Source organism: Trichoplax adhaerens, genomic scaffold, assembly GCF_000150275.1.
Source record: "Trichoplax adhaerens TRIADscaffold_7 genomic scaffold, whole genome shotgun sequence".
NCBI lineage: Eukaryota > Metazoa > Placozoa > Uniplacotomia > Trichoplacea > Trichoplacidae > Trichoplax > Trichoplax adhaerens.
The window spans coordinates 3711817-3732218 of record NW_002060949.1 but is presented as its reverse complement, the minus strand read 5'-3'; the positions used below and the strand labels follow the sequence as shown (position 1 = coordinate 3732218).

Here is a 20402-nt window from a genome sequence, read left to right as displayed (position 1 = left end):
ACGCATTAATTTAGTTTGTAACAGAACAATAAAGGAAGGCTTTGATAGACAAATAATCATTGTGAAAACATTCCAATTTGAAATAGTTGAATTTATATCAATACAATTCTAATTAAAAATGGAATAGGTGTAAAAGGAGGGAGATAATAATTTGATTATGATAACATCACAATAGTTACCTTTGTAATTCTAACAGTAAGATCTTTCCCATGAACTCTATAGTTTTCTTTTCCTTGAAACGACATTATTTATAGTCATTAAGTAATATACGTTTATTACTGTATACAAAACATCACAGAGAGGTTATTTATTCTAAGAGAAATAATAATATATTCATATTATTTTTCGTCTATGAAACAGCTTATTAGTACCCTCTTGATGATATCAGGACTATTTCTAAATTGGTAGCCTCAAATATCTAGAGTTATAACTTAACTAACATGGTATAAATTTGAGAATAAAACTAATGAATATAGCTCATGAATATTTGTTCCTATGCTTTGAATAAAAAATCTAGGATATTGTCCGCAATGAAACTCAAAATTATAATTTCAATTCATCATATGAGCATTCTATAATGTTAAAATCTACTCGATCACATACAAATATTACGATGTACTTAAATTGAAACTATCGATAATGTACTGTAGACATTTAAATGCATTTCGCTGTAAGTAAATAATAAGACTTGCTGGAAAAATCTGCCAAACACTTAAATTCAAGACAATGATATCGCATATTTAGCTTGGTAGTGGACGGAAACGAAGAATAGATCTCTATTAGCTTAGTGAGCTAAACTTACCAATTAGATATGTCATAAATGAAATCGACGATTAAATCCAGGATCATGAATATGCTACTATCTAAAATTATCCCATGCTTAGTTTTTTTACATTATTCGGTTATTCTACAACAGTATCTCTAGACTTAGAAGGGAAACAAGATAAAATAGGCGATAATATTTTAAAGTAAGCTTTGGTTAAGCTAATAAAGCCTTTTAGATCGGCTAATTATTACCTCTACTCTAATCGCTCAAGACTTATGCATAAAGAATTTTAAACAATCGACTAGCATGCTTTAAAGTATCATTGAAAATACTACACTGTCGATTTCTTTTGCCTCAATAAATAACTTGCTTAGATGAGAGTCTTATAACCAAATTTCAATTACCAATTAATACTCTAGCTTTCAAAAATAGATTTTTAAATATAATTTACTGTCTGAATTGATTTCGAAATTTATAGGAAATCTTATATTAGTTCTTAAGCTATAATACAAAGACAAAATAATACAAATAGATTGAGATATCAATGTTGGCTTTGTAATTAAACGATCTATTCTTGACTGTTGGGAGATTAAAGTTGGAATAAAATTATATTTTTTGAAAGTTTAATAATAATAAAGAAAAATTTTTTTATTCTAATAAAATCGTCGACCAAGATTATTGACTAAATATCGTATATCCTGATAAAAATTGCTAACTTCTAATAGTGAGAATAATCGATAGTCTTAAATTCTATTTCGATCGTTATTAATGCATGAATAACTGATCTACTTCAACTAGCTTTGAGACACTACGATTCATTTTCTAAAGAAGCTGGCCCAATTTCCGATTCGCGAATTACATCTGTCGTAAAAGTTTCACCTTCAGGAGCAATTGTATTTGCAACATTGATATCATCGTTAGTCGATGATCGATTTTTTGTGGATATAAAGCCAATGGTAAAACCAAGGGACATAATATCACGCAATCGACTGCCTAGTCCATTGCCATGGACGTTATCCTTATTAATATTTTGGCGTAATGAATGAATTTTAGGTACAAATAGGAATACTAGAATGACTGCACAATTAACAATAATGACCATGGAATAGACAATCACTTTAGCTTCACCAGATGTACTAAAGTCTGTAATGATAGTTGCAACACTTGTCAGACAAATGGCACACATAGGAAATGCAATTTGACGAGCCTCATTAAATCGTGCAGGTAAACGCCGTTGTCGATAAGCTAAGTAGGCACAATAAAGTGCCAAGATGCCAAAATAGGCATACATAATATATTGAAATATAGCAGCAACAGGAGATTTGGATCCTTGACATTCTAGAGAAACGACTAAATAATCGTCGTAAACGTAAGCAGCTTTAGATGGATACAAAGCCAAAGTAATAATGGATAAAGCTAATGGTACAGCGCTGATTATCGCTCCTTGTAGTAAAATATAAGCGTTGCTTAGACATTTTCTATCCATTAATGTCGATAATCGAGCATGGAATAGTCGTACAATTCGATGGGTTTTAGCTAATAGTAACGCTAATAGAGGTGTAAATGTATTAAAAGATAAAAATGATCTTACACGGCATAATGCATCAGTTGGTTTTAAACAGAATAAAATTGGTAAACTAAATGAAATCATAATAAATACTAATAGTAAAATACTTAATTCGATACTACTTGCTTTAATAGTGCCATTATTGCGATAGCGTATAAATAATGATATAAAAGCTAGAGTTACTAAACACCCTAACAAGCTACAGAATGTAAAAATAATGGCGATAGTATTACCATCGGATAAGCTGATATAAGTAACAGGTAATTTATTACAACCTGTACTATTTAAGTTGATTCGATATCCCTGTTTACATAGAGAACAGCTAATGGAATCTAGATCGTGGAAGGAGAAAAAGATTTTCCATTACAAAGAGTAGATGAAAAGGAAGATTAGAACCAAAGATATAAGCCTAATTAATTACTCGATTAATCTTATTTAATATAACTGATCATGTTTAATTCTGGGCATTTAGTACCGGAATTAAAATTTCATTAATAGCGCAAACTTCAAGTTATATGAATTTAATAACTCAATTTATTCCATTTACTATAACTCATCCTGTTTGATTCTTGACATTTAATATTAAAATACACTAATACTACAATCTTAAAGTTATATAAGTTTGACAATTTTTAGATTTACTATACAGTACTCATGTCTATCAATATAACTGCTCGTTTTCAACTCTAGACACTGAGTATTAAAGTTACATTCAAGCTACAACCTCAAGTCATATGAATTTTATAATTGCTGCGTACTCATGTTAAAAACATATTAAATGATGATTGTAGCTTCGAATATAGAGCCTGATAGTTACAAAAAGTTTACATCTGGAATATAATATTAAAATATACCTTTGTCGAAGAAAAGTAAAACTACTTTATTTAAAGTAATTGCTTAGTTATTACTCGTAATTCCTACTTAGAAGTACGGTAATTATTAGCCTTTCTTACTTTTCCTTACCTTCTTTTTCACTATAATGATTCTCTTTACAAGGTATACAATTCCAGCAGCACTGTGATGTCTTATAAAAGATTTGATAGCCGGGTGGGCATGGTTTATTACAACGTGATACAGGTATCTTGTGGGCATTATTTCTCCATATAATCTTGCTATAATTCATTTGTAACGTGGCATTTTGATCATTAGCTAGCCATTCTCCCACTGGAACTAATTTTGGCTTACCTTGAGCATCTATTTGTAGATTTTTAATAAGAAAATGAGAATCAGGATGATGATTAAATGAAAAGTTGTAGCCGAAGAGATCCTTAAATTCCACAGCTCGGAGGTAAGTCCATAGATCTCTTGGATTGATATTTGGCGGAGGTTTGGGGCATCGTTTGCCATTTAATAGCCCATAGCCAGGGCGACAATCTTTCATGGCTTCGATAGCAGTTGCTACAGCTAAGACTGCATTGATAACGTAATCAAAGCCTTCAATATTATTTATGCCATAGCAGAAAAATTTCCGATAAGAACATTTTAAGTTACAATTTTGATTAGCATTCATAGTAAAGCGTTCAGAACGACATTGTTGAACTTTACGGAGATATTCGTGCAGCCAAGAATTCGGCAAGACCGATGTGTTCAATCCGAGAGAATTTTCATTCGATGCAAGGAATAATTCAAAATCCATCGGAGGATTTTTATCTGGCAAGGTTACGGTTAACATCCCTTGCAAAACATCTTTATTCTGGTGAAGGATACCTGGCGATTGGCCCAATTCACCAGGAGTAATCCAGGTTGTTTGAGTTAATTTTTGCCTTGTTGCTTCTTCAAAAACTGCATAACCTTGAAATACATTGGTATAGACAACACAAACCTGAATATTGATATCATTTTTGATAGTTGTAATCATTCTTTTTATCTGAGTAAAGTCAATTTGATCGCCACCTGGAATAACGAAATTACGTCCAATGCATATATTATCTCTTGATTTTAATTCCTCTTGCAAGGATTGCAGTCCAACCCTGCCAAATTCATCATCACTACTGATGACAGTGATATAAGACCATTGAAATTTTTCAATTAAATTAGCAATAACACTAGCTTGTAAAAAATTAGAATGGCGTACTTGGAGGAATAGTTGATTGCTATTTTGGTCATTTGCAATCGCTGATTCATAACTGATTAATGGAATACCATAAGTTGAGAAAATATCGGCTACTGGTGATGCAATCCATGCATACGATGGACCAATGGACACTAATGGCGATACTTGTTGCTGTTGTTGATTAAATTGGCTAGCAGGAGATTGCTTAGAATGGCATTCATTGCCATGTCGGCTACATGTAGATTGAACAACGATAGAACGAGTTAGATTAATCGCTTGATTGACTGCATGCTCAATGTTATAAAAGGTATCGCGAATATCGTATCCGAGCGTTATATTGGGTAGAAAATCGGTTTGGTTATTAACCCATTCTGCAGTATAGGCCATGGCTAAAGCCCAATTAAAACCGTGAAAATTGAAAAAATTCACTCTTTCCTCTTCACCAGTTGTATTATAAGCAATTAGCTCGGCGTGAATCGGAAATAGTCCTGTTAATGTGATATCACCAGGTTTGTAGATCCGTTGAAAACTATGATCAGAAAAGATATGTTCCCGGCGACATTGTTGTAAGATATTTCCTTCAACATTATTAGCGCTGTTTAGCCATACAATTATTATAATTATTACGTTGAGAAATGGATAAGAAACAGCTTGTCTCATATTGTTATTAATACTATTAACTGCTGCTCTTAAAATTACTCTTTCATCCTAATTTATCCAAGATGGTTCAAATTACTTTATAAACTATCAATATTGTAATGAATTTGCACAATTACTCTGAAACAGATAAATGACGTCGATCCTAATAAATTTATTTTAGCTGTTGTATCGTTGACTAGATTCTTTTATCTATCTTGGTTAACCAATAAACTTATTCTTTCAGAAATTGATAGTATCGCATAGCCAAGACATGAAGCAAAGTAACAGTACTGGTCTTGTCAATTTTAGGCATTGGAGGAAACTAAAATAGAATAGAGGAAGATATAAAATGCTCAAAAATAATCAATAAAAAGCGCTCCTATATAATCTTTGGCTAAATTAAGAAACTTGCCAAGTTAGATTTGTTGAGAGAGTTAGCAGTGGTAATTTTGATCTTAAAATGATTTCAAGAAAGCCTTTGTAAAGTTTGCAAAAGTAGTCTTGTTATCCTTGATTATGTACTAGCTATGGAATGATAATAGCAAGTTGGTAATATTCAAGTTATAACCAAGAAAATAGCGCGATAATCTTTGGCTAAAATGCAGCAAAAATCGACGGATTCGAAGTTGTCCAGTGTTACTGAGGATGAAAAGTCCCAAATAATTTAAGTAAAACTTGAAATGAAGCCTTAAAAATGGTTCTAACGTTGTTGACAAACAAATTGGTTGCAGAGACGTACAAATGGATTTGAATAGTTTCAAATGAAGCTGGAAAATCAACGCTAACAGTCAATTAATTAAGAAAATTCTTGTCGATTATGAGAATGCCAAAGGTGATAGTTTAGAGTCTAAAACAATTTGATTCAGCTTTAGCTATGACTGCTAAATTACTTTAATAATACTGATTATATACTAGCTACTAGAATGCACAACTGAGAGTTTATCAAGTCAACGAACCAATAATTGATGTCAAAAATTTATTTCTTTTAGTTGCATTTTTTTCTGTCTAAATTCGATTCTTCTACCGGAGAATACAGCCCATAAGTTCTGATTATACTTGCAATTTCGACTCCTTCCAGAACAAGCAAAATTGATGATTTAGGCAAGACTAGCAGTAGATGATTAAATGAGATAAGGATTTCAATTTTCCTGACAAACTTATCAATTGCTGCTATCAAAAGTTGGTTGGTGCACCAAAGTAGAAATTAGCCTTGTCCGTGATTGATGACATGGACGATAGAATAAAATAAGAAATATTACTCATATCGATCGTCGTGCCCTATTAATCTATCAGCAGAGACAATATTCAGTTTATAATGGAATCCTCTACTGCAATGTAAATAAACCTGCTATTATCTATCAACAATATATAAATCAATATTACTAAAGAAAAAAATGACTTGCTTTATTATTTTACTTGTTATTCATCGAATTGTGCCAGCATTAATTTAATTACCATTTGAATTGATAGCATTTAATGATGGTGAGAATCCAATTATTTGTGCTATTATTACTAGGATATCAGCGTCGATCTGACCTAACTATAACGATAGAAACATAATCATTGTAATTATAGACTCCTCACTATCCTCGTCATGCTATAAATCATCTATATAACTTAAATAAAGTACCCTTGCCTTTGAAATTTTAAAATTCAATCGAGCCTATCGTCAGAATGGTGAATGATAATCTTTTGATGGAATATATAGTATTATCGATTAGATTATAAAATCATGTACTTAATTTAGTATAGAGAATTCGACTGAAATTTAACTCCAACCCTAACCCTTCCATTTTCTAAAATGATCAGTTGCCTAATTAAATGCCTCGAAAGTAAAGTTACTCTCCACTTTAGCATCGGAATGATCCTTTCATTAATTAATGCATTAATAATTATCGTAACTTTAATGGTTAGTAGTTGATGCATTAGCAATCCTTAATTTATGATTAGATAGACTAAATAGTAAATGCCAACTAGTTTAACTGGATTTTATCTATCACCTCGAAGGATATTCAGGTTGAAAATATCATTTCTAAGTTTAGATGAAATATCTTGGTAGGATAGACTAATATGTGTTTGTTAAACTATTATTAAGAATTGATTAATTTAATACTGATACAGTAAATTTAATATACTACGGTAATTGATTAGTATTCCAAATAACTTTGGTATAGGGTTAGAAGATACTCTCTCAAACCTTTTTGCAAGTTAAGCTATTCCTAGCTTATAACAGAAGCCAATACTACTGCAAAAGTATCTGATCGTAAATATGCTATTTAATAAGGATAAATTACAAGAATTTTCTGATGAGAGAAATACCCAATTTTGTAATTGAAATTAACTGTAGCAAAGTGTAGTTAATTCGAATTTGAGGTACTATTTATGTCTACATAATTCGTTTCAATCTTATATAGAAGTAAGAAGATCTATAAGAGTCCCTACCATAGTCTATGAACGAGAGTGTAGAGGTAAAGCAAACACATCTACGGTTGAGGTAGGAACTACTGAAATAAATATCTATTGAAAAAATAGAAGATAGCGATTTCATAGTCGCAATTGAAATTTTAAAGAGAGTGCTGACATTCTTAGCTCTATTTATCAACTGAATAATCTAAGCAACTGAACTAATTTCAGGTAGTATAGTTATATCGATATCGAATAGGATATCTAGTAATTAAGTACAATAAATGATGAGATATTCACGCAAACTAATATGAATTTAAGACAAACTTGGTTAAAATAAAGTTGATGGAATTCCAATTCTAATGATTATAGTTTACCTACCACATAAAGCCGAAGTAAACACTAGAAATTACCTTTACGAGTGATCAATCACGAAACATAATCGCTTCCAACGACCTTAAACTAACCATGCAGATCTACTTTGGCAATAAATCATACAGATAAGATGAATAATAGCATAATTACTTAAAGTGTTTTATTTTCTGAAGCAACCTGATTTTAGATTGTATTCCAATAAGAATTTTACGATTGCACAAAAATTGGTGCAGTGATAATAAGCATGAAAATAACATAATTAAATGATTTGCTACTAGTACAAAGGCAAAAATTTCGAGATGATAATGCGTGTAAAAAAGTCTTGATGCATTGTTTAAAGCTAACTCCAAGTAAAACTTTAAGAACAGTAATACAATTGTCGTGAATTGAAATGGCATCATCGCTGATTAATATAGTAGCTGTAATAATTAATAGGTATGCGTAGATTGCAACAAAAAAATGATTATTATCCAAATTACAATAATACTAGATCTAGAAACTACTTTGGTTCGGTCATTTCGATCATAGCGTAGAAAGTGATCGTAGCATATTTTTATAACTATCATAACCAATGTTAAATAATTATGAATATATTAAAAATGGTGTGTCTTACGAGTAAATTACTAACAACATATCATCGTTGCAGTCCGTCATCATAATTGCTATCTTAACGATAAGAAGCAGTTATTTAAAATAGAAAATACCAATCGATAAGCTAAAAAAGGGTAACGTACATCTTATTGATATTTATCTAAGTATAAATCACAATCCCCTCAAAAAATGATTTGACCTATCGCTTATCATGCTTTCAATGGCAGGCAAACTTACGTACCGTATATAATTACATAATCTACAAGTAGCTATTGCAGTAGTAGCATAGATTATTTCCGCGTTGAGAATTTTCGTACGTAAAATAGAAAATACAAAAAGCTATCATATAAAGAATGAGTAAATCTACATTGTGGTAAATACATAAATATGTAAAAATTGCTGAATAATCTATCTTCTTGTAATACTGTAAAAACTAGCTCAATCGTCTACTTCTAAATGATATATTGAGCTTACATTACCGCTAAATGTAAAGCATTATCACCATATTGCAATAACATTAAAAGGCTATCATAGATTTCAAATAAAATAGCTTTTTTAAAGTGCTGTCGTTAAATAGTCCATATATAAAAATTTATCAAACGATACATACAGATTGATTAAGCGAAGATAGTATAAACAGTTCTAAGCCAATATATATTATAAAGGATCAAGTAATCTTAAAAATAAGATGGATTCATTTACAATACAGTCCAACTATATGCTATCCATCGATGTTTTGTAAATTTGGACAGGATGAAAAATGTGATGATATAAAAATTCTCGTAGATAATTGCTACTGTGAGCAATTACAGTTTCATGTTATAGTTGCGCCAATGTGACAGATTAAGCATCATTAATTACTATTCATTGAAGCATCTAAATTATTAATATTAGCAGCCGATGAATCAAATAATTTGTACCAACTAATGATCAGATTCGATAAATCTTCTTCACTTAAGACAATTTGTGCAACTCCCATGAAAACTTTTTTATCTATTAAATTATAATTGCCCCATATAATGACCTAAAAGAGAAGAATAAATGTAGAATTAAATCAATTTATGTAATACTTTTTAACTAATGGGAATTGTAAAGCAATTCTTATGCATAAAATTGATTAGGAGATAATAGAGGGGTACTAGACGACGCACAATTAAAATAGCTATTTATCATTGAGATTTTGCTATAATATGATTTAATGTCATAGTCTATGCTTAATTTCGTCAAAGGCAAAGTGTCCAATGTATACCTCTAAGGTTTTATCCGTAATTGATACTGGAAACTGTAATTTTTGCTGATACACAGGCTCGAGAGTTTTTCGAACAGATTTCGATTTCTTTTTTGCAATGTATTTATCTGATGCATCCAGTATATAACATTTGGCATAGGTTGCTACAAAAAATAAAAAAATAAAAAGTCTAGCGTATTACATACATGCAGGAACGTCTGGTATTTTTAATCATGATCCAATCATGTATTTGACGCGTAAGCAAACATGTTGTAAAGATGCATCTCTTATTTATCGTATACTTTTTACTTACATGGTAAAGATTTGGTATTTCTAGCTATCAGTTCCTTAGCTCTTATAACTTCTACTTCTAAAATGCCATTCTTGTATTGTAACCCCAATTGCAGTTTACCAAATGATGACGATGCTAATGCAAGAAAGGATATTTTTATATACTTAGATAATCAATATTTTTTGACACCTTTAAGCACTATATATCATATTAAAAATTATTTTGCTATAGAATTGTGTTTACTTGTTACATGTGGCCCAACCACTTGACCATGTCCCAAAGCATCTCGCATTTTACGAATTTTTTCCGGTGTCTTTGTTGCTCTATTAGAAAAAGGTAATAATAAAAGTAGACATGATCAATTATACTATACTTTTCTACTTGTCTAACTTTTCACTATCAAGACATATAAGGCTATTGCGACATGAGTTAAGTAATCAGGTACTAATAAATTGTCGCTACAGACTCGTTGCATACCCGTTAGTCCAGTTTTGAGGCATTCTGCTACTCGAGCCGCCAGGAGAATTACTGGTATGAGAGGTCGGAGGATTAATATTATTTCCGTTATGGATATCAGGTAAATTCGTTTTCTTTGAGTCGTTTGATCCACTAGATGATACACTACCGGAATTTTGCTGTCTTCTGCCATGACTGTTGCTACGAGGCGTAAGCTCTTGATTAGATGACGTAGTCTGATGAGCACTAATTTGACTTTCTGGCGTAGTGTGATTACCTAGAAGAAGTTCGAGATCCATTAATATTATTTAAGCTAAAGTAATGTTAATAAAATAAAAGCTACCGACATCTAAAGATATTAAGAATGGTAATATATAAATTCTTCGTTGCAATGTAATGATTAATATTCATAAACAGTTCAGCCAAAGCTCACTTCGAAGCTATCTTATAATTTATGAATCACTTTTACCTGAAGAAATGTTTTTGTTTTTATGGCTATTAGCATAAACTATAACATACGCTACTAAACTTGAACTCATTATGTCGCTATTTTTAAATACGTATCTAGAAGCAAGTACTGCATGGATATAAACTGTAAGACTAATAAAATATGAACTATTGCAAGCCATCCTATAATGGAAACTGCTGATGTATGCATTGCTAATAGCAGATGACAGCTACTTTCAAATCAGTATAATAATTAAGTTTTGTTATCAAGGATGATAAAATCATTCGTTATTATATCAATACATGGATTTTGTACTGTAGATATTGACACTCAGCTTACTCGTTGGTGTTGTAGATACATGATTGGTTTGATGGGCATCATTATGATTCGTCTTTAATGGAGTTTGATTTTCTTGTACAGCTGGATTTTCTATTTCACTTGGTGGCCTATCAATTCGTGGTGGTTTCCTCGGAGGTGTTTTCTTATCATCATTGCTAGCATCGCTAGTTGCTGCATGATTTTGATTCTTTGTATTATCATCCGCTTCACTCGGATGATCTTGTGATTGAGATGGAGCATCTTCATGGCCAGTGTTAGACATTGCATGCTCGGCGTAGTTAGATGAATCAGCAACACGGTACTTATTAGCATTCACTGAGCTATGGTAAACTTCTTCAGGATGGCCAACCACTGAATCTTCTGAGATAGCACCTACACTATCATCATTAGTATTTGTTGCATGTAGAGATACATTTGATCGGCGTAGACCATGAGATGATTGCTTATCCGAAGCAGTCTTCTTAATTGGTGTCGGAGGAGGAAGTTGACCAACAGAATGATCATGATTTCGTAGTAAATACCAATGAGGTTGATTATCCAATCTAGCAGTTGCCATCTTAATGATTACTTCACCTAAAAACTTAATGCCATGATCTTTATCGTTATCCCAGATCGTTACTTGCAAGCTAGAACTTTCAAGTCTTTTATCACTGATTGAAAAATACATAAAGGTTTGATTCCACGTTGGATTAAGTTGTCGGTCGCATGTTTTGGTCCGACGTTTACCAAATTGGCTAGCTTCTGGATACATAAATACTTTAGCGTAGGCATTGCGATATACTTTATGATCGCATGGATACAGATCTTCCGCTCCAAAAACGGTTATGACTAAATTCTCTGTTACCTTTTCATGCCATAACTTTATCTTCATCCTACCCGTTACTTTATCAACAGTTTGAATAGATGTTTGAGATGCAATACGATTTTGTAGACGTTTCCTAGCACGATTGGAAGCAATAACGGCAGCAGCAACAGATTTAACATCTTCATGATGCATATCAGCATGTAAATTAGCTGCAGCTTTTGTAGCCTCTTTGGTGTTAATTTCGGGTGAAGGATGTGCTGTTGCATCAGCTGTAACAGAAACAGCTGCAGCAGTAGCTGCCGCCGCTGCAGTAGCTCCAACTGCAGCTGCAACTACTTTTGCGTGATCATGGTCATCTTGAGCAACAACGTGGTTTGGCTCTTTCTTAGCATCGTTGCCTGCTTCGACATGAGGAGTAGCTGACATGGATTCATTAGTAGTGTTACTGTTAAGCTTTACCACCGTTGCATCCTCGACTGTAGCATTTCTTACAGTTTTTATGGAAGTAGAAGCTGCTGGAGTTATTTCGTGAGCTGTATTAGCTGGGATAGTGGAAGCTGTTGAAATTGTTGCGGATGTAGTTGCAACCGCTTCTGTCGTCCCTGCTACCGCAGCTGCTGTTTCTGCCTTCACTGGAGCTTTCTCTGCGGTAGATGATGGTGGTGCAACCTCGCTAGTCCTTGCATTTGCAATTTCATCATGGGCAGAAGTTTTCTCGATACTAGCTGCGGCTGGCACATCGTGCGATGTAGTCGTAATCGAGCTATTAACTGCAGCTGTTGAAGTCATTGGAGCTTTTACTCCCGATGTTTCATGATCATGATCAGAATGATCTGGTTGAGATATATTCTTACTTTCATTAGCGCTCATTTTAGGTGATAGATTGGCTGTTTTATGATCAGATTGGTCTGTTGTATGAATAGTCTTACTTTCTTCGATTTTATTCATTTTAGGTGATAGATTTGCTGTTTCAGTTGTGTTTACTTTTGGTTCTGTGGCTGCATTAACATTGTTTCGCTCATCATGATGGATGGATTCTTCTTCTTTCTGTGGATACGCTTTAGTGTAGCTCGGAGTATCATGTAGGTTAGTATGAGGCTTGTTATCCACTTCTTCTTGTTTCGATTTAATGGCTACTTTAGGACTATTTGACTTTGTGTAAGGTGTAGCTTGACTTCCATGTTTTAGGTCTTTTACAACCTTGTTGCTGTCATGCTCATTTATAGGATGAACTGTAACTCTTTCCTTAGCCTCTTCATCAGCAGAAGGAATATGATTCACTTTCATATCCGTTGGTACTTGTATTTTTGGATTAGACTGTGCTGTTTCAGTTACAGATGGTTCCGACGATTTTCCATCATGATCTAACTCTGTATCCTCTTCAGGTTCCAACAAGAAATGAAGAGGCATGCTAGCAGTAACGCGATGAACAGTTGGCTTAATTTCTTCTTCTTCTACAATAGGATCTGTAGGTGGTTCATGAGAGTGATTGTCAGACTTGCTGTCATTCTCGTCCATGCCAGATCTTAAAAAGGCATTAACTGCTCCCTTCGTTTTAGGCACAGGCGTTATTTCTATTTCCTGTGATGAGTTGGTAATAGTTTTAGGTTCATCCTGTAAATGTTGCTTAGGTGAAACGTTTATGCTCTCTTTGGAGCTTACATTGGTAATTTGACTATTATGGTTGACAGTAGTTGCATCACTAGTCAAGCTTACATTACGATTGGAAGTTGGCTCTGCCTTCAGTGTGTCATTGGCATAATTTTGAGGAGTTACTTTCGTATTCTCTTCAACTTCTTTGGATTTAGAAACAGGCGATAAATCGATTTGAGATTTATTATTAGTGTGGTAGTTATTGGTTAACGGTTCTTCCGTTGCTACCGGGTTATTATCGAACTTACTGGAATTATTGTTAGTTGGTTTGGATTCCGGGCTTGTTATGTTATTCTCTTGTTGATTGGATGAAGTCATTGGCTTCGTATCATCTTGTTTTGTAGCTGGTAATTTATTGATGTCATTTAGTGTATTAGGATTATCATTGGAATCGAGCTGTGATTTACGCTGTATTGCAGTATCCAGCTCTGAAGGTTTAAGTATTTTAGTCTCTATCTTACTCGATCTCCTATTTATTACAATATTAGGGGGCTCACCTTCTTCGTGATGGTCATCATTGACTTTAGGTTCTTGATTGTTAGGTATAGGGCCAACTTCATGGCTAGAAGGGGTACTTACAGATTGTTGGTGTAGTGATGGTTTGGCATTAGGTGGGTTTTCTTTCGACGTTTGACTTTCTGTTGTTTTAGATTGAGTTTCAGCCTTTTCTAATTTGGCTTGCGATTGGATCTGACTAGCTTGCAATGTTCCATCAGTTGCAACACTATCAGATACGGTTGGTTTAACGTTGTTCTGGATTCTATTCATGTCTTTTGAGGTACTATTTGATGGCTGAATATTTTGTCCAGCAGATTTCTTCGTTACCTCAGGACTCTTGGATGGTTTATCATCTTTAGATTTCCCACCAAATAAAGCACTTAATGGACGTCGTGTCGATGTTTGTGGCTTACTTGATTTGATTTCAGCAGCTTTTGACCGAGATCCTACCGATGATTTTTTATTGCTTGATGAGTTATCAACAGGAGTAGAATTGCTGCTATTTACTGCTGCAGCAGTTGCAGCGGCTTTCGTTTTCGATGGAGTTGAATTAGCTGATTTATTCTTTACTTTTGTAGAGCCCTTTCCGGTTTTACTATCAGCATTCATGGCATTAGCGACTGCAGCTGCTTTCGTTTTCGATGGAGTAGATCTTGGTGATTTATTTTTAGCCGTAGTATCTGCTAAAACAATGCCAGCTGCAATAGCTGACTTTGTTTTAGATGGTGTCGATTTTGGCGATTTGCTTTTCGACTTGCTAGTAGGTACAGATTTTGTTTCATTCATTGCTCCGTTGTGTCCATTATTCGTGTTATTCTGTAAATGATTGCTAGCCATTGCAGGAGATGGCTCTTTCTCTACTTTAGTAAGTTGTTGTGGTTGTTTAAGCTGACTTGCAGGTGTTTGATTTTCAATAATTTTGACTGGTAATGCGCTCTTGGTTTGAACTGTGACTTGAGGTTGTTCATTCCTGTTTGTTATCGTATTTTTCATCTTATTACTAGAAGATACTGAATTGGGAATTTTGCTGTCTTGATGTTGTTTGCTTCCACTTTGGTTGTGCTTTAAATTAGTCTGTTTATTGTCACTAGTTGGTCCCTCATTTTCTATCTTTGGTTTAACATCTGCTTGTTGTGGTTTACTAACTGTTGCAGGCTCAGAAGACTTTATTCCATCTTGAGGATGGTCTGGTGGAAGTTTAAAAGCTTGATTTTTAGTATTTGCATTCTGTAGATTTTTAGGAGATGATAAAACAGCTGCAGTAGCTATGCCGGAAGCTAGCGCAGCGTCTACAGTATCCTCTACGGAGGGAATTCTGATGCGTTTCTGCACAGGACTTTCTAAACTTGTTTTTTTAGCTTCATTAACAGTGACAGGTGTATTGATTGGCTCTTTTATACCATCCGTTGGAGCAGCACTTTCTGAGGTACCGACAGCTGCTGCTTTCGTATGCTCTTCTGTTTCTCCATCTGAAAGCGCATCTTCAAATACGTCGTCATCACTGAAATTCCCGACTGAACTACTCCTGGAATGTGTAGATGTAGTGTCTGGAGGTGCAATGTTATTACTCCCTTTTATTGAGTAGAAAATAGAAACGATTATAATTATTACCCACTATTGTCAATATTTCTGTCAATATCTACATAAGACTACATTACTAAAACTATCGCCACTCGTACTTTTAGTAATTAAAATATATATGCAATTTTTACCGGTATGATTTGCTTCCTTAATATGCTCATCATTGTTCACTTTTATGACAGTCTGTGGAGCTTCTTTCTGGACTTCTGGCATAACCACTGGTTTACTAACTGGTTGGCGATCTGCTTTTAGATGCAAATCACCGACCTTACCTGAATCTTCAGGTATGACTTCAGCGTGATTTTGGTGCTCTTGCTTCTGTGTTATGGCATCACCATGCGGTGTAATGCTTTTATCTTGGTCTTTAGGGCTAATTTCGGCATGGTTATCATGTGAATCGTGAATTGCTGCATCTTCAGGCAAATCATTAACGCTGTGACCTCTTGTAGGACTATCCTTTGAGGTAGCCGAATGTTCGTTAGTCTGTGCTGGCATTTCATTTAACGTGGCATCATTTTCTTCCGCTGTAATAGGTTCCTCTTTTGCTGCTTTTGGTACTTCCTTGGGGACAGGATGTAATTGCACCGATGTCGGTTGTTGTGCTTGAGGGATATCATCGGATACGTGCATGGTTTTTGGTACTTCCTGATCGGTTTTGCTGTCTTTTCGTGGCTGCCTATATTTCATCATACAATCGCATAGATTTAAATCATTAATAACAAATATTATGTAAAAGTAACCAATATTAGAGGATGATAGAGCACATAATATCGTACTGTTGAGTTTTCATTTTATTGCTTAATGTCCTCTTTAAAGCATTAGGGTGAGGACGAGGTGGTCGACTAGGTGGCACTTTCTTGGATTCTGATGGCTTTGCTTTGACTTCTGCAGTTTCTTGATCGTTATTTTGACTATAAAAAATTCATTTATCACTGTTAGAACACTACCTCCATTTAAATGTGATGCTCTGCTAAATTATCACAATAGCCATATTATATTGCAGTTGATGATATCTTAGTAATATTTGGTCTATTCAGAAGATTACTAATTGTTATTCTATTCTAATGGATTAAATAATGACTAGTAGCGAACTGCAAATAGACTTACGGTGTATCTTGATTAACAGATGTCATATTACTGGGGGCTGCTTCACGGGTTTTTGTTGGTTTTTCCGCAGTGGTCGTATTCGAGTCATTTTCTACTTTTGGTGGCTGCACTGTTGAGGCCTTAGGGCTAGTTGGTTGATGTTCTTCACCATTAGGTAACGAATCTGAACTATCTTCAGTAGGTTCTTTTTCTGGTTGCCTAAAAGATGTTATATTCTACAGATTATGCTATATTCTATAACAACGAATTTTAGGAAAATATTTTCTAATCACGAGCTTAAGATAACGTAACAGTCAACAATCAACATTATATTTAAGCTAAGGTATAGCTGACACCTTAAACTATGGAAATCTTGCTTTCATTTACTTGTCTTAGTTTAAAATGTAATACTTTGATTTGAACTAAATATCTATGCACCCAGTGTATATATAACAAGTGCAGCAAATAATGTAAGTATGATAGCTGTTAGAAACATTAGAGTTTACCTTTTGGCTACACTACTGCATCATTAAGGTTTCACAACAACTATGAATATATCATTAATCTTTTGGAGTTTTAATGATAAACAATTCTTATTTTAGTAAATCTACAAATACTTCTAACATCCCACCTCGGATTATCAGAAAAATCTGTAGGAGGTGTTGCGTTAACGTTATTATCGTGGGCTGGAATTATTCGATTATCATCGTTGCTTGGTGTCGCTGAATCGCTAGGTTGACTATTAAACCAAGCAAAAATAGTTACAATCTCTTTATAATTTATTACCTGCGAACGCATTAAATATACGATATGGCCGAGCTTACTTACCTTGTTGATTGAGATCTACTTGATCTCCTTTTCAATGAGGCTCGACTTGGTAGTGGTGGTCGGCTTGGTGTTAATTTTTTAGTTTTGCTATCATCAGGAGTTACTCCATCTTCTACATGATGATCATTCCTAAACGGTAATTAAAGATCAGACTAATTGATATTTGAACTACAATATGTTGTGATTATTAAATAACAATTGATTTATGATTAGGCTATCAAGATCGTATTAGTCTGCGATCTTGATTTGCTATCTCATAATATTTTAGATTAATTTTTCACAACATAACAAAAATTTGGTACATCAAGTAGGGCATGAAAACAAACCTTGTAGCTAATTTTGGTTCTTCTTGCGATGATTTCGCTAATTCAACATCGTGACCATTCATTTCACCATTAGGAATAGATTGTTCTTGCTTATCTGGACTGTTATTAAATTGTCAGAAGTATTGAATTAGATAAAGTCATCAAAACAAGAAATTATAGTTATTTCCTAATACTACTTCACAACTAAATATATTATCAATACTCTTTCAACTGTGTATACCATAACCATTATGAACTAACAAGATCTAAAGTTACAGGTATGGAACATAAATGACTTACGTCGGCGATTGTGATAACGGACTACGAGTAGGTGATCTGCTTGAAGATGTAGAATTAGAGCGGGGTGGCGGAGGTCGAGGTGGTCGTGGCCCGCTGGACTTACGCTTAGGCATTGCTGAAAATGATGAAGATCTTGATACTGGAATTCCCTCACCATCCATTTTGTCATGGGGAGTTAAAAGTAACGATCCTGTATGCTCTCGACGTGATGATGTACTATTTGTGCGTAAAGATACGGTACTAGAGTTTAAGCTTTGTGATTGTTGTAATTGAGATGTTTGATTCTCGTCGTTGTTATTAGCATTAGCATTACTTAAAGCTTGTTTAACAGAGTTTGCATTTTGTTTTAACGTAACAAATGCTTTACTTAATGATGATACAGATGTTGAAAGTAAAGTTGGTTTTTGATTAACATTTTCACCAGTATTTTGATGCTCGTATTGTTTATCAGGATCAATCATATTATCTACAGCAGCAGGATCACGTAAAGGTGAAAAATTGCTTGTCGAAGCCGACTGAAACCATTCACCAGTTCTAGCTTGAAGTTCTTTCTTCTTAATACACGCCAAACACGACCAATTTTTCTATATTATCCATAGAATAGAATAATCAAGATTACAACGCTACACGAATATATTTTCATCGAATAACAATCGAACGATTTATGGTAAAATAAAGTAAAAAAAGATGAAGGTTTTATGTCATTTACATTATGATCTTTTCAGTTATCATGTTAGACTCTCCATAAATTAATACTCTATTTTCACCCATAAATGAGTTAAAAGATTGAATCAAATTATAGCTAGTATTATTGGCTAATGAATATGAGTAAGTCGCGCAGTCAATGCATAAATTGCTCATGTAAAAGATATTAGCAAATTTCAAATCTTATTTCATTAAGCGTGGAATGTGAGTTAAATTCAACGCTTCTTTGTATTTTTAAAAACTTTAAGTTAGATTCTAAATTGGATTTTATCGATATCCAGGCATAAGACTTTGCATGTAAAAGAAAAATTTTGTTTACAGTCATAATCTGATCTGTATTGTCTATTAGCTAATCAAGCGCAAAGAATGTCTTAGGCAAGATTAGTTCTAAACTGTTCATATCACGCCAATAGTGTTGCAACTGTACGTGCGCGTAAATATGCACTTATTTTTTGCTTGGTTCTGATATTAAATCAATTCTATAGCATATAAAATTCGTCCGAAAGCCATTTCAGTAAATTTACCCTATGAAATGGCTTCCGCATATAGTAATATCTCTAATCCTATACTATGTAGCTCATCTTACTACTATATAATCCTGGGAGAAATCATTACTGATATTGCCGAAATAATTTCTTATCACTCTCATAAATAATAATGCATAAAGTCTTATATCATAAATTCTAGGATAACCCATAACAAATTTATTCGAAATCGCGTTTATCAACAGTAATGCCCGCAATTTTACTTCTATAATCAATTGGATTTGCCTTAAAATACATTAAATATATGGATCCAGTCGAATGGCTTGCATGAAAAGTTAATATTCTAATTCTATGCTGTGCAGAACATGCTATGCTACTAATCTTAAGGGAAATTATAGCTGGTACTATCCAAATAGCTTTTTGATATGGCTGTCGCCAACAATAATACCAGCAATTCTATTTCGATTATGATTATAATCTGTCCTAAAACGCATTACAGTATAAGGATCCATTGTATGAGAAATCCTCACTAAATCTATCTGATAGCTTCCAATCACTTCATAAGTAGTAATGCAATCACCCATAATCCTACTAAAGTGTAAACTCTAGGATAAGTCATAACGAATTTCTTCGAAATGGCGAACGTCAATACGTTTAATTCTATCTCTATCGTATATAGAATTTATACTTAATAAACATTCTATGCATCTAATCAAATGAGCTCCATAGACAGTGATACGGCTAATTCTACATTATAAAGCACATTTTATGCTCGAGAGAAATCAAGGGTGATTCTATTAAAACAATTTCTATTAATAGTAGCAATGGGCATGATCTATAATTTTGGAATAAATAGCAACGGTTTATGTGGGAATCTATTTTCCATCGACAGTAATATTCTGCCTATAACGTCATAAATCATGTCTATACCTAAACAAACAATAACATTTCCTAGAGAAACAGCATTTGTTTGCTACTTTCAGGATCGAAAGCTAATTA

The 20402-nt window shown here is 33.6% G+C and overlaps 2 protein-coding genes across 2 annotated transcripts; both read right to left on the bottom strand.

The window, feature by feature from the left end:
• Window positions 1-9247: 9247 nt before the first annotated feature.
• TRIADDRAFT_58203 (uncharacterized protein) lies at window positions 9248-10909 on the bottom strand (the record flags this gene model as incomplete). Its single annotated transcript, XM_002114054.1, has 6 exons — window positions 9248-9418; window positions 9644-9786; window positions 9936-10049; window positions 10158-10237; window positions 10392-10647; window positions 10840-10909. 6 exons carry the CDS (start codon window positions 10907-10909, stop codon window positions 9248-9250), a joined length of 834 nt encoding a protein of 277 aa, XP_002114090.1.
• Window positions 10910-11113: 204 nt separating this feature from the next.
• On the bottom strand, window positions 11114-19615 carry TRIADDRAFT_58202 (uncharacterized protein; the record flags this gene model as incomplete). Its single annotated transcript, XM_002114053.1, has 9 exons — window positions 11114-15684; window positions 15826-16370; window positions 16471-16605; window positions 16802-16999; window positions 17412-17519; window positions 17609-17737; window positions 17935-18033; window positions 18214-18797; window positions 19505-19615. 9 exons carry the CDS (start codon window positions 19613-19615, stop codon window positions 11114-11116), a joined length of 6480 nt encoding a protein of 2159 aa, XP_002114089.1.
• Between the last annotated feature and the right edge of the window lie 787 nt (window positions 19616-20402).